A 14,477-nucleotide genomic window follows, 5' to 3' on the forward strand; every position below is an offset into this window, starting at 1 on the left:
ATGTGTGGTGCTCTTCACATGCGGTCACGTGGGACTGCTCCTCTATAGCATGGCTGTTCACAGAGCAGGGAACAACAAGACTCCTTCATATATGAAGCAAACAGAAGGGCTATAGGACTAATGCACAATTAAAATTCACATGCAGAGGGTGAGATCATTCGTGCAGGCTTTCAGGGAGCAGGGGTTTAGAGTGAAGAGAGCTGTCCACAGAACAAGGACGGTTACTGTATGCAGAAGAGCCATCTGTGTGTGAGCGCTTCCTATGAGCTCAAAACAAGTCTCCAGAAATTCTCCACTGCTCTGACAATTCACTCATGCTCTTATTAGCAGTTATTGAAGAGCTGGCAGGTAGCCATTTGTGTCACTTGACTAAAATCTTCTCTCATCTGAAGGGCAAAGCATTCTGCCTGGCATCAGCTTTCCAACCACCTCCCAACCTTCCTCTTTCAGGACCATGTGAATGTTGTCGAGTTTCCCAGCAGGCAAGTCACTTTTTTGGCTTGTCCTCTCAGCCCTGCAGCTTTAGAAAATAAATGGTGACGTGCCAGGAGGGCTCCCAGAGTGCTTCCCAAACAGCACAAACGCAACCGTTTACAGGTTTCTGCCTCCTAACAGACATCACTTCCTGACCTCAAGGCCACGCTCTGCTCCTCTGCTGCTGTCAGTGTCTAGACTTGACAAACATAAGCACACAAGAGTGGAGCCATCATGTTCCCCGAAAGACCTTCACCCTGCTGTCTTTATACACACACTTAAACACAGTTCCAGTTGGACAGTGAGAAAGGATCAGTCTGCTCTTATATATATTTCTTGGGTTATTAGTCTTTTATTGATTCAGTTTATTAATGTGGCTATTTCTTCATAGCAATGGTAGCAGGATTATTCTAGCAATAGCAATGTCAGTTCACTACTGTGACCCAGTTTCACACAGCTTTTCTTTGGTTCCGTATAAAGTCAAAAAGAGCAAATATCGTTAATGTGTTCATTTCAGGCACTGACGTGCGGTTCAAACCATATGTCCACAAGGGACAGCCAGGATGATAGCTTAAAAGGAGAGAAGGTTAAATGTTTTCTCTGGACTAAAACCAAGTTTAAGAAAAGCAAGGATTATTGTGACGTGTGAATCATGGAAAGCCTCTCTGGGAGAGTCCAGGAATAAAAATATGGTACAAAGTGCTGCATCAGGTTAAAATGTACCTGTTAAATATCAGAATTTGGTAAAACTGGTCATTTTGACTTCAAAATTACAGAAATAATTCTCATCTTTCAGGAACCATTTGAATTTTCTCTCTCTCGCAAGTCTCATTTACAGAGTGCTTGTAAAATGAACCTGCTGCCAGGTCATAAAAAAATCCAGTTAAAGGTTTTAATAATTTCATTGCAGCGCTAAACAGTTTGTAGCAAGATAAGTATTGTCCTCCAAGATGAGAGACATTAACTAAATTTTAATGCTGTGTTTCCCTTCTAAGCATGAAGAGAATCCTGTAGGGTTTTAGCAGCTTTAACTACACATCACTGGCATCCAGGTGTCATCTACAGGAAAATATCTCCTCTTTGGCACCTTTCTCTCTCTTTACAAACATGTGGAGCAGCGGCTAGTTTTGTTTCTACTCCTGGCTTTTCCACATCTTTCCACCCACCAGCATCCACACCATCTTCTTGCTCTGAAATCACTCATGATTTGTCCACTGATAGAGTTGTGCCGCTGGTCTGATGTCACTCAAAATCTCCCTCAAAGCCCATTCTAGGTAACCACGTTACAGGCAGAATACATCCTCCCTCTGCTCCCTCACCGTCCACTGCATTTCTTCCAGAAGCTGGGCTCCCGATTCAATTTTTGCATCGATCTCGTGCAAAAAGAACAGCAAAGAAATCAGATCAGAGAGTACTAAAAGCTTTCCCTCCAAATCAATCAAAATACATGAATAAGTTACTGGTGCCTTAGTATGTTTTAGGGCATATTACCTTAGTTATGCCATTTCAAATATGAAATCAAAACTACCGTAATCTATAGCAAAACTTCACATTATTTTCATTACCGGCCATGCTGCAGCCAGTGCAAAGATAATGGCTTAATGGCTGGTTGCAAGTCTCATATATTATGCCTGATGGAAAAACTGTGTCTAAATAAATGAATGGTTTCTGATTAATAGACTCATCTTTTCTCTCTCAAATCACTGGATAGGAAAACTGCTAAGCATACATGCGTTCCTGTGTGTGACTGCGCGAGTTGTCCTGCAGTCTGTCGGTGCACAGCGGCCGACTGGCTCCAGGTCCAACTGTGGCAAGGCCCGGGCAAATTCCTCACCCGGGTGCCCGAGTACTTAGACGTGTCACGGCCAACTTTGATGGATGACTTCTTGAAGGTAAAGAGATATGCATTTTACTGCTCGAAGCCTCCGCAGCGTCGCAGAGGGCAAGAATTCACGTGTGCACACAGTCACCAACATTGTGCCACTTACAGTGTGCATCACGGCCTTTTGTTAGCCAATGCTTAGTTCACTCTTGACAGCATCGCTCATTTTGTGACAACTTCTTATCCGGCGCTGGACAGCGGACAGAATTAACTTGCAGATTAAATGTTTGTGACTAGTATTGATTTATAGATCTGAACCAAAGTGAGACGTGTGCGTGCATGCGTGTGTGTCGGTGAGGCTGTGTTCTGATGGCCTGCATTAAAAAGAGTAATAACCTCACAGATGGTGAGGGGCCGGTCCGGAGCAGGCTATGTGATGGAGAACAATCGTTGGGGCTTGATTGCTCAAGGAACACAAGGCAGACCTGACAGGGGGAGGGGTACCAGTATCTATCTATATAGATAGATAGATGTGAGTGTGTGGATGTGAAGGAGAAAACTGCTGGAGGGGGTTGTTTAAGTTTAACTAGGCCACTGCTACCCATTACATGACTGACAATGATGTGGTTTGTCGCACACACAGAGTAGATCAAATCAAATTTCATATGCTGCTCCTGGCTTTCATATATTTGATTCATCATCACCTCAAGTATGTGGAAATCATTTGTATTCGTTCACAGCAGCACATTCATTCCTCCCTGTGGAGAGATGATTCAGTATTATATGGATAGGTGCAAAAGTCAGCCAGTGTAAAAGGACAATAAATCCTACTGTCACTTATGCAAAGTGATGTAAATGGGGTCCCTGATTAAGACACAGAGTCATTTAAAAAACAGGGACTGGCAGAACCTTGACACACACACTCAGTCTCCAGCTCTCACTTTTATACATGTATGTGCGCGCATACACACACACACACACGGTTCCATGTATCTTGAGACTCTCCTCTCATCACACACACACACACACGGTTCCATGTATCTTGAGACCTCTCTCTCTCACACACACACACTCACACACATGCTAAAATCCCCAGCTGCCCTGCGCCTGCCACCAGAGCAGTTTATCAAGTAATTATTGTTTGATTACAGCGTTTCATTATCTGCGCTGATTGAGTCACAACCGACGGCAAAGGTCAAGCGCCATTAACGCGCTGCTCCCGAAACATATTTCCGCGCCGTCCGCGTGTTTGCCCTCCCTCTCCTCTGAAAGGGCTAATTGCAAATGCATTTGTTTGAGGAAGAGGAGAGGAGAACACCCGCTCCAATCTCCCCCAAGTCCCAGTGAGACGGAATTATCAATGCTGTCCATAGTGTTCGTACAGCGACACACACACACACACACACACACACACACACACACACACACACAGACGTACCAGCAGAGACACATGGGAGCTTTTTGGAAACGTACGCAATCAAACTTAACAACTGATACCAATCAAACACACATCCAACAGCTTTCATTAAACCGTTTTGGACAATAAGCGCGTGATTGGCTACTTATAATTTTACATATTAATAACGAGTCTTTAAGGCACATATCTGAGCAGCATAATCGTTGCATTTATCGAAATGTAAGAACTTAAACCTCAGGATTCGCTCTTTTAGCACTTTTCTTTTTTGCTTGTGAAGTTTGGAATTTTTTCAGATACACTGAAGGATAAAATCGATACCTCTTTATTTTGATAATTTTTCTTTTAAATTACAAACAAACCAGGTAAAACCTCTAAGAGATTTTGTAGCACATTAGAAAAAGATATTTTGGGGGGTTCCACAGTCTAGTAAGCTTTTACTTCGTCTGTTTATTTATAACCAGTTCTTTGAGTCCTGATTTTTTCAAGAAGCTTTGAATAATAATGAGATAAGAATTTTCTCACAAAGTGAAAGTTAGATCGAAATAACTTCCTCTGTGCTGCTGACGAACCAAGGGCTGTTTTCTTGTCAATTCTCAACAGGTCATTTTGACCAAGTTACAATTATAGTGGCATTTAATTTCAGTTTTTGGTTAGCGTCCAGGGTTTACCATACATCCACAAACTGTCAATGAGCTGGATAAAGAGCCACATAACCTGTGTGGCTCTACACGGGTAGATCTCTGTACTGTAAACATAAATGCATCAAACAAACCATTGTGTAATACATGTAATGGCTCCATACCTTGGCGGGAAACCGATCTCTTGTTCATGCAGACGTTCTTTGAACACTGACGGCTCTTTATCAAACTCTAAAAGCTGTGGGAAGCAAAACAAAAAGACAGAGGCGTCAATAAAACAACTACATATACCATTTCAGTTATTTTCTCACTGATGGGGTATTAATCAAAAAGCTGCTCTCAAAAATATCTTCTTATCTCAAAAACTGACCAGATCAAAGTTTATATTAAAATATGGATCCAACAAACAGACACATGATAAGACATCATGCATGTCTTTGGACTGACTTTAATTTGATTTCTGATAATGACCGAACCCTACTACTGTTGAAGGAAAGTATGGGGGTATCTTCCTGTTAAAAGGGAGTTTTTTCTCCCCACTTTTTCCAAGCGCTTGCTCATACAGGGTCATCTAATTGTGGGAGTTTTTACTTTACCTCTTTTCCTTATAAGAAAAAAGCACCTTGAGGTGGCTGTTGTAATTCTGTGCTATATAAATAAAACTGAACTGAACTGAACTGAATAAGCCAGAGGGGAGACGTGGACAAGGTAGCAGATCATATTCAAATCATATTAAAAATGCAACAAAGTCTTTGTCAAATGCAAGATTTACATGATATACAATGTACAAAAAAGCAAGTCTCTCAAGAAAACCAACACAAGGTGATAAAGACGGAGAATGAGGCTCACATCTTTGGCCTTATTGAATGAAGTCCACATACCCCATGCTGGCAGGTATCGACAGCAGCTGACCAGTGTGTGTGTGTGTGTGTGTGTGTGTGTGTGTGTGTGTGTGTGTGTGTGTGTGTCACTAGCCCTTTCCTACAGGGGTGGGGGGGTATAACTTTCCACACTGACAGTGCATCCACACACTCTTCATCAATCATGTCTCCTCACCCAGCTGTACTCACTCACTAGAGTGTACACACACACTTCCCCCAATTTCCCCCCTTTCACAAAACCCATAAATCATTAGTGAAAAGTGCAATTAGCGGCTCCTTGTACACATTAATTATCTGAGAGATGAACAGGTAGCTAGGGCACCTGCATGACTGCCTTCCTGAGAGACTGACAGCGACGTTTCCCAGCAACACCCTCCCGCAGGACCGCTCGCAGGTCCCGCCCTTTCCTTTCAAACAGGAAGACGTGCAGACGGAGGCGAGTCGTGTTTGTTTAGTAGTAAATTAGGCTATTGTACATGTTTCAAACACCATGCTACAATGATGGCCCGATGAAGACATCACCCGCAATAGTATGAGTGTGACAGCTTAACATTAATGACATTACGTCGGTGTATTACATGCAGCAATATGTTGATGGCTACACAATGAAATATCCAAATATTACCCATGAGCACCACGTCATCGCTGTTATTTGGAAGGACGTCCTCGCAAAGTGGAGACGGTGTCATGTCGGCGTTATGATATTAGAAGAAGGTAACTGCTGTTCTCCGTGTGCGCTGACATATTTATACATACGTGTATAACCGTCTACGCGTTGTCTTCACATCAACGCTGAGTACGCACTTACACAAAAAATAAATAAATAAGCCCGTCGGTGTGTTCCTTCACGATGATGCTCTGCAGTGTTTGTGTGATTACGTGTCAGTGGTGTAGAACAGTGGCCATTACTTGAGGCAGAGGGGGCCTCGCAGACAGAGTCTCAGCGGTTCAGGAGGGCAGATGTGCTGCATTCATCAAACTCACACTGCCGGGGTCACAGGAGAGACTCACACACTGTGGATGAGGGATGGCAGAGCAGGGGATGCAACCCCACGCTCCACTGTACACAACCATCTCACCATCCAGCCACTGATGGCTTCTTTCAGTGCTGTTTTTTCCACATCTGACCAATACGGGGCTCTTCAGGCTGATCGAAAGCATTACTACTAATTGAGAGATTAAAAAAGATGTTGTAAAGATAAGTGAACCAATGTATATTTAGCATTAGATTCTCATACTGGTGTAACAGAGAGCGTTGGAATACTCAATCACTGTTTTGAAGCCTCTGTATGAGTGTTATATAAGGTGGGTATAAGCCTCCAATGAATTTAGCACATCTTGTATCAGTCAACAGTTTTCCTCAGTCCCTCTGGTATTTGTTTCAGTGTCTTCCCTCAAAGTTTAGAGTAGAATAACTCTGTAGCGTTAAACTAGCGTTTAGACGCTAATATTTATTAGAATTGATCTCTATTGACAACATAGTTATATATATATAGTGCCAAATAACAACAAAAGTCACCTCAAGGTGCTTTATATTATAAGACAAACATCCAACAGAAAGAAAGCCCAAATAATCAGACAACTGTGGGAAGGAAAAACTCCCTTTTAGCGGGAAGAAACCTCCTGCAGAACCAGGCTCAGGGAGGGGCAGCCATCTGCTGCGACCGGTTAGGGGTGAGGGTGTCTGTTTCCTGAATCCAAACTGGAAGCTGGTTCCAGGGAAGAGAAACTTGGAAGTTAAAGGCTCTCTCTGCCCTTTTACTGTCCTAAGCCCAACAAGTAAGTCAGCAGTCTGAGAGTGAAGTGCTCTATTGGGATGATACGTTATTATAAGGTTTTTAAGACAAGGCGGGGCCTGATTATTCAAGACCTTGTATGTGAACTGTGAATGTGTGACTGAAGAGGCACACTATTGAAAAGAAAAAAAAAAGAAAATATGCACACAACATTTTTTCCCTTTAAGGCTATTTTGCTTCCTCTGTTTAACATCCTGATGTATTTCAGAAAGTTTTATTTGCAGGAAACATATAGTGACAGTATTGTGAGTTATAGTGCGAAGTATCTGTGCATTCACAGGTGTGATAATGTTTGAGGTAAAGCAGCTCAGACTGATAGAGTGTGACAGTTTAAATAACAGGGGATAAGCAACATATGGCTGTGTGTATTCAAGTAGTGTGTGTGTGTTCGTGTGCCTTAAGTGAATGTTGAGTAATTCACCCAGGTGAATGGAAAACCCTGCAGTCACAAATTTCACACTACATTTCATCCCGGGTCAATTAAGCAGAATGCTCTGGTGCTGTGTTAGGTCAGTGCTTTAAAAAAAGAAGCAGAAGAAGAAGAAGAAAGCATCTGATATCAGTTCAAGGCCTCGTGACATTATAAAGCCAGCAGGAGTTTGTAAACCAGAAATGACCTTGTGGGAGTTGTGGAGGAGGTGGCGTGAGATGATGCCACTCTGGCAATGCTAAGGAGGGGGAAAAGATGAAGAAGTGTCCGGATAAAAACTACCTTGTCATGGGCTCAAATTTCTGACTGTGCTTGGATAATCGCCGCGCTCCTAAATCAGACTGGCGTTGATAGCTAAGAGGCAGGAAGCCGAGAGGGGTACAAAGAGGGGGAAAGGGCATCTTGGGCCTCCGAGTGTTCCTCTCAGCATGCTGCCCGCTCATCCACCAACTGTAATTGTGCTTTGATTTACGCATCGTCAAATATCCCCCGTGACAACACCTGCTGCTGTTAAAACTCATCAATAAATGTTGGGGTGAAAGGTCATTTAATTTGATTTTTACACCTCACACTTGGCTTTCATTGCAGGGGCTGTATTTTCCCCGCTTTTTTTATGGGATCTTCATTATTTTGTGCAGAAAACCGATAAACCGTCAACGACGCCGGCCAGGGATGGCTGATTGGGAGCTGAGATGGGCCGACCAAGGCTGGATTTAACTTCACAATTATTCTGATAAAAAAAAAAAAAAAAACGTAAAAAAATTCAACGGCAGCTTGGGCCCACTGTCTCTTAGAGCCATATATTCTGATAAGCCTAAGTAAGCCGTCAATACTTTCCTAAAGCGTTCAGAAGAAAGGCGAGTTAAATTAAAAGAAATACTCATTGTAGCATCAATTTATATAAAGGTCAGATTTCATTTAGCATGGCTTCTGTATTGCCACTTAAGAGCTCTGACAGGTGAAATATGAAAGAACTTCGGGCTGAGGCAGCATTTGTTCTTTAGGGTTTTTTTTTTATGTCCCTCTCATGTTTAAAATGTCTCCGGGCTTTTGAGTAATGCTGAAGACTACGCTGCCAGCATGACAAGGAGAGACACGCCAGACAGAAAGGTTCATCACTTGCTAAAGCTAGTACACAAACGCACCCTCCTCCCCTCTCCTGGTCCCCCCCCAATCTGCCGACACACGCTGATAAAGTTACAATAAAGAGATACTGAAACAAAATCAATGGGAGTGGAGGAGGGAGACTTGCCCTGTGTGTGTTTGTGCGTGTCTTCCAGGAAAGGCAGAAACTGCACGAGCGTGCACCATGGATGCTTGCACAGCCTCACAAACACACACACCACGCTCCTCCCATCTTTCCACCGGAGCAAGGCCCCATGGTGCCCCTTGACGCCATGAGCGCCCAGAAAATTTAATCTTCCCAAATACTCATCAGGGCTCTCCATCGTCCTGCCGTGACAGCGCCGGGGATAATTAATTATACAATTTCGATGGGAATATCGACTAAACAAACCTATTAATCATAGCAAAAGTCAATAGGCATGGACACATTCAATCATGTCCCGGCCAATGATTACTCCTCTCAAAATACAATAATTATTTTCAAGAGCTGCCTCGAATTAAATTTCTGTCAAGCTGGTACAAGTCTTGCAGTTGATGAAGGATGCAATGGATTTTTTTTTCTTTCCCCCCCTTCCCCAGTGGAGGAGTGTAAGGAGGGACATTTATCCTTTTGGAAAGGTAGTTTGTTTTATAAGGATCATAACACGGTGTGTTTAACTAGACCATGACCATCAGATTATCTCTGATGCCCCCATTATGTCATCCATCTTGTCTGGCTTGGTGAGGAGGCAGAGAGAGAGGGAGGAAGGGAGAAGGAAATGAAGGTGAAGGGAGGGTGGGGTACCTCAGCCTCCCCACAGCTACTGTTTCGCAGTTAGGGGACATTTCTGCTGGTCAGATTCAATCATGCTTTACTGGACAGCATGCAAGCAGACATCCACATCGACTTTCCTTACTGAAGACTCGCAGTCTTCTACATTTTACCTTATAAGCAAGAATGTTTATTTTCTAGTTTCTGGATTATTTGGCTACCTTAATATGCATTTACAGTAAAAACGCTTAAAATAAGTCCATAATAGGATATACTGTATCTCAGCAGTTGAAGAAGAAAGAAGAAAAAACAGAAGGACACGTGTTTTGGAGGCACTGAGCTTGCTTGAAGCCAAACAAATGTCACATAAAAGATAATGCTGAACTCAGTAAATTTTGGAAGTTAAGTAAAGTAACTGAAAATACTTTTTTTCCCCACAATTCCAAAATATGCCAGCTTACTTTGAACCATCTGTTTGGCTGCGTTAGGCCACTCTAAACAATTGAAAATATTCAGTGGCTTCATTTAATTTATTGACACGCAAACACGGCTAATGGAAAATCAAGTGGGCGCTTTTTTTCAGCTCAGTGAGATGCACGTCACGTGACTTATAAACGCACAGAGCAGGAAAATCAACATTATCATGCGGCATATGAATAAACCCCGGACGGCCCAAGAAAATCAATATAATTACATGGATTTAAAAATATATATATTTCTCAATGTGACAAGAGACATGTGCAAAATCATACAACTTCACTTAAAAAGGCATGAATTGAATTAGCAGTAATAACGAGCTCACATTAAACCACACTGTCCTTGTGATACAAACCCAGTGCAAGTTCATAAATGATAACGCTGATTTATTACCCAAAACTTTAACTTAACAAGGTTAATAAACTCTGTGGCTTCACTGCCAATTCTGCTGTGTGTGTGTGCGTGTTTGTCATTCATGTTTTTTAACAAGGTCCAACTTTGAACTACTTAATGTAATATACAACCATATAAAAGTGGAAGTGCGTTCCTCTGCTGTTTTTCTTCTGCAGACGCTGAACATGCCTCGTCTGCACTGAGTGCTGCTTAAAAGTTATTCCCTACATTTGGCCTCTTGACTGGGGAAAAGAGTGTTTGTTTGTTAGGTATGTGAGGGCATCTGCACCACTCAGGTCAGCAGCTGCAACCTAATTATTTTAACCTTTCTGTGCTACTGTGCAGACATGAGGAGTCATTTTGAACTTGTTCTTTTGCTTTGCTGATTTCACAGTCAGTCAGTGGCGGTCATTACACAGTGAAAAAAGAATGTATATGACAGTTGATCAAGGAAATTAAACTCGTAATAGATAAGATGAGAGGTGAGAAAGTAGATGATCATATAAAAGTTAAAGGAGTGACTTACTGAGGTCCCATTGTCTTCCCGGAATACTTCCTGGTTGACATAATTAAAAAGCTTCTTTTCAATTTGAAGAATAACCTGAATCAGTGGAAAGAGAGAAATTGCACTCTGATTAATAGCAATACTAATGTGAACTTCACTCAGTAATTAGAGAACTAATGAACAGCATTGAGCTGCAGCAGCAGACAGCACTGTTATCTCTACACGTGTCTCATCGAGGCTTTACACTGACCTTGGCACCTCGGGGTCAGGTGTATCAAAGCAGAAAATAAGCAGTATTTGAAGTTTCATTACACAGGTCAACACCTACAATTTTTTACATTAAATATGGTATTCGAATATTGTCATTTACTTACTAACAAAAGGGTTAGACCTATATTAATACCTTAATATCAGTAGGATAAAAGCAATGAAGTTTGACACACTGACCAACAGTGAGCAGTCTCACAGTGTTGACCTTTAAAACAGCAAACACTGTAATGTGTTGGCGATGATTACATTTAATCCTTATCATATACCTGCTTCCAACAGTAGACTGTATATAAATGATGGACACGGTGACGTTGACATCTCCTGAACTGAATATTTAGGCCCTTAACAACTTGGTGTTTTAGAACTGGATCACAAGGTAGGCTCGCCCTAAACCATAACCTGCTATGAAATAATGAACATCATGTCATACCAGTAAGACTTTAAACTAAAGAATGAGACCATAAACTCATCAGGACAGTGTCTACGTAGTTCATCGACAGAGTTTCATACAATCTGACTTTGTGCAAACGGAGGTGTCGCCCCCTGTGGGTGGAAGGATTGGACCAGCCTACATTGGGTTAGTCCAGGGGTGGGCAATCTCAGTCCACGAGGGCCGATGTCCCTGCAGGTTTTAGATCTCACCTTGGGTCAACACACCTGAATCACATGATTAGTTCATTACCAGGCCTCTGGAGAACTTCAGGACATGTTGAGGAGCTAATTTAGCCATTTAAATCAGCTGTGTTGGTTCGAGGACACATCTAAAACCTGCAGGGACACCGGCCCTCGTGGACTGAGATTGCCCACCCCTGGGTTAGTCAGTGAATACACAGTCCCACAAAAGGACTGTATTTGTTTTTTTGTTTGGGTTTTTTTTTTTGTAAGCGTTGATGAAATGATGCTTCAAAGCAGAAGAACTCACCTTTCGGTCATTATCAGTTTCTTGAAATACTAGCTTGTGAATTTCATTGTTGTCGGTTCTGATTGTCTGCATGGTGGCATCAGAGCAGAGTTTCTGGACATAAGAAAGCAACAGGATAGAGGATTATTGGAATGTTTATTCATTTGATGTCACTAACATGCAAACCATCTATGATATAATTTCTAGTTTACAGTTACTGGCACGTTAATATACAGCATACACTAGTTTCTCAGTATACCTCAACACCATTCGTTAAACACTGTGGTGTATTTGAATGACTTATAAAGAGCCAACCCACAAACAGCCACCTCACTGTCCCCTCTCTTTATCTGGGTCTATGTACTGACCCCATGGACTGTGTGCATGGTTAAATTCTTCTTTGTGGACTCTCTTAACAATTAGTTAAACATTCGGCCATCTGTGTTTGAAGACAGTTGAATGAGGAAATCCCTTAGCCAGTGGTTCCCATACCACACAGCAGAGAGCCAGTGACCTGATTCAAATTCAAAGCACAGATCTGATAATCGGGTCAAGCCAATATAGCGAGCAGAAAAAGGCCCTTTAGACCGAAATGTCACAAATCAGTCCTGCTTCGGCCATGAAGAAATGGCACACCAGATTAGAACAAACACCATGCCCTGAGAGAAAGTGGAACAACTCCTCGAACCCCCCTTCCACCGCCTCAGCCCCATTCCTTCATGCTTACCCCCACTCCCCCAAAAGCAACTTTCTAAAGCCCTAACAAATCGCTCCATCTTTCACTCATTTAGGCCTTCCAAATGCAGGGTCAATATGGTCCCCTGGCAGCCAAATGCTAATGCGCTTAAGTGTGCTTAAGCAGCTTTGTGCAATGAATAGGCCAAAGAAGGAGCTAGTAAGAAGGGCAAGAGATACTTTCCCTGTCAAAAAGTCATTGTAGCCACAGCTAGCAAAGACAATTGAAGAAGGTCATTTGGGGGTGTTTGATTACTGCTAAATGTAACAGTACTGTAATATAATACATAACTGATTTAAAAAAATAATAATTTTAAGATATCATCAGCAAAAACTCTTAGAAATCTTCAAGAAGATTGTGAGATGTGGTGAATTTTGCATTTTTTTTTTAAAATTAGGGCTATTAAAAGCACCCTAACGTTTTTTGGGTTTCTACAAACATCGGACTCCAGTAATTCTTCCAAGTGGGTGCCCTTCTGTCGCCTTGCTTTGCAAATCCAAAAATCAGTCAAGCAGAAATCCCTGGCCACTTCACAGTTACAACTGAAGCCAGAAGCTTACACTGCTCGCTGGCACAATAAGCATCAATATTTAAAGGACAGAAATAGCCACTCCATTCATGTTCAAATGATTTCAATAATCCGTTACGCGATACTTGAATCGCCGGCACAGTTAAATGTATGTAGATATGGACAGACAGAAGATGATACATATAGGTTTCAGCTAGGAGAAGAACAGAATGATGTAATTCTCAGTGAGATAACTGAGGTTTTGTATTCTTGTAGGTCTATATTGTGTGCCAAGAGTGTCACTGCTGGGAGGGTTCAATTAGAAAAAAAAGACAATTAGCTAATGCTTTTTCTGGTGGGAAAAAATGTCTTTTCCCAGAATGATTACACTTTAGCTACCTGAAGAAAGGAAACCACTTTAACTTAAAGCAAACAAATGATTCCAGATGCAGACTCTGTGTTTAGCCCGTTGGAAAAATAACAGGTATTTTACACAAATAGCAACCGGTGCAGACGGACCTTAAGGTATCCCAGCTCTGGACATCTGCGCATGTTAACAATCGATCCATTCCTATGTTTAACGACTGAGTAATCATTGCCGTTGGTGGTGGTTGATTGCACTGGATTGATCACAGCTCCCCTACTGTCATCTTCTGCGTCAAACATCCCACTCATTTAAGACGCGCCCGCTCATCCCAGTGGCTCTGTCATAAGATCCGCACACCAGACACTGAGGATGTCTGGGGGAAAATGAGAAGCCCATGCTGCCACTTAAGGCTATATCAGTGTGGTGCTGTGTCTTTCCCGCTGCCAACAGAGCCCAGGTGCTTGGGCAGAATCTTTGAACAGATATCTCCCTTCAAAGCCGCAGCTTCCTAAGCACATTAAATGTAGAAACTGCCTCACTGACCATCCTAAATGACATTACCATAATTCTGCAATTGGCTTCTCATTTGATATATGCCAATTAGTCTGTGGGAAGAAGAAGAAGTCTGGCAAAGGGAAAATATTAACAGACAGCTGTCAGCGTACAATGCTGTAGTCCAAAGGACAGTGTGGATGTCTTCACTGCTGTGGCCTCTTTAACAGATCCTGCAAAGTGACTTGGCATTGCGTCTCTGCATTATGGGTCACAGGTCAGCACTGTGTGTTTGTCCAGGGCCAGAGGGGCCGGGTGGGGTTGGGGGGCTGGGATGAGAGGCGGAGGAAGCTGCTGGCTTTGTGCATCAATGGAGGATAATCTCATGACTGTCGAAGGAGGAAGCGGCTGCTTAAAGGAGCTCTCTATTCCAGCTGCTCTCCTTAGAAGAGAGGTTAAAGCAATCTGTCCCACTTCAAAGACCGAGGACGCAC

General features: G+C 42.5%; 1 protein-coding gene across 2 annotated transcripts in view; it reads right to left on the minus strand.

Moving 5' to 3' along the window:
* LOC102293318 (inositol polyphosphate-5-phosphatase A) overlaps window positions 1-14,477 on the minus strand; it is a 145,071-nt gene that overhangs the window by 13,481 nt on the left and 117,113 nt on the right. For both annotated transcript variants that reach the window (XM_042226503.1, XM_005936839.2), the window contains exons 10-12: window positions 11,902-11,994; window positions 10,731-10,805; window positions 4,516-4,589 (exon numbers count right to left, since the gene is read on the minus strand). In XM_042226503.1, the coding sequence (XP_042082437.1) occupies window positions 4,516-4,589; window positions 10,731-10,805; window positions 11,902-11,994 (242 nt within the window). The remainder of the gene's footprint in view (window positions 1-4,515; window positions 4,590-10,730; window positions 10,806-11,901; window positions 11,995-14,477) is intronic.

Source organism: Haplochromis burtoni, unplaced genomic scaffold, assembly GCF_018398535.1.
Source record: "Haplochromis burtoni strain Fernald_Lab_line unplaced genomic scaffold, NCSU_Asbu1 Contig_215, whole genome shotgun sequence".
In the NCBI taxonomy this organism is placed as follows: domain Eukaryota; kingdom Metazoa; phylum Chordata; class Actinopteri; order Cichliformes; family Cichlidae; genus Haplochromis; species Haplochromis burtoni.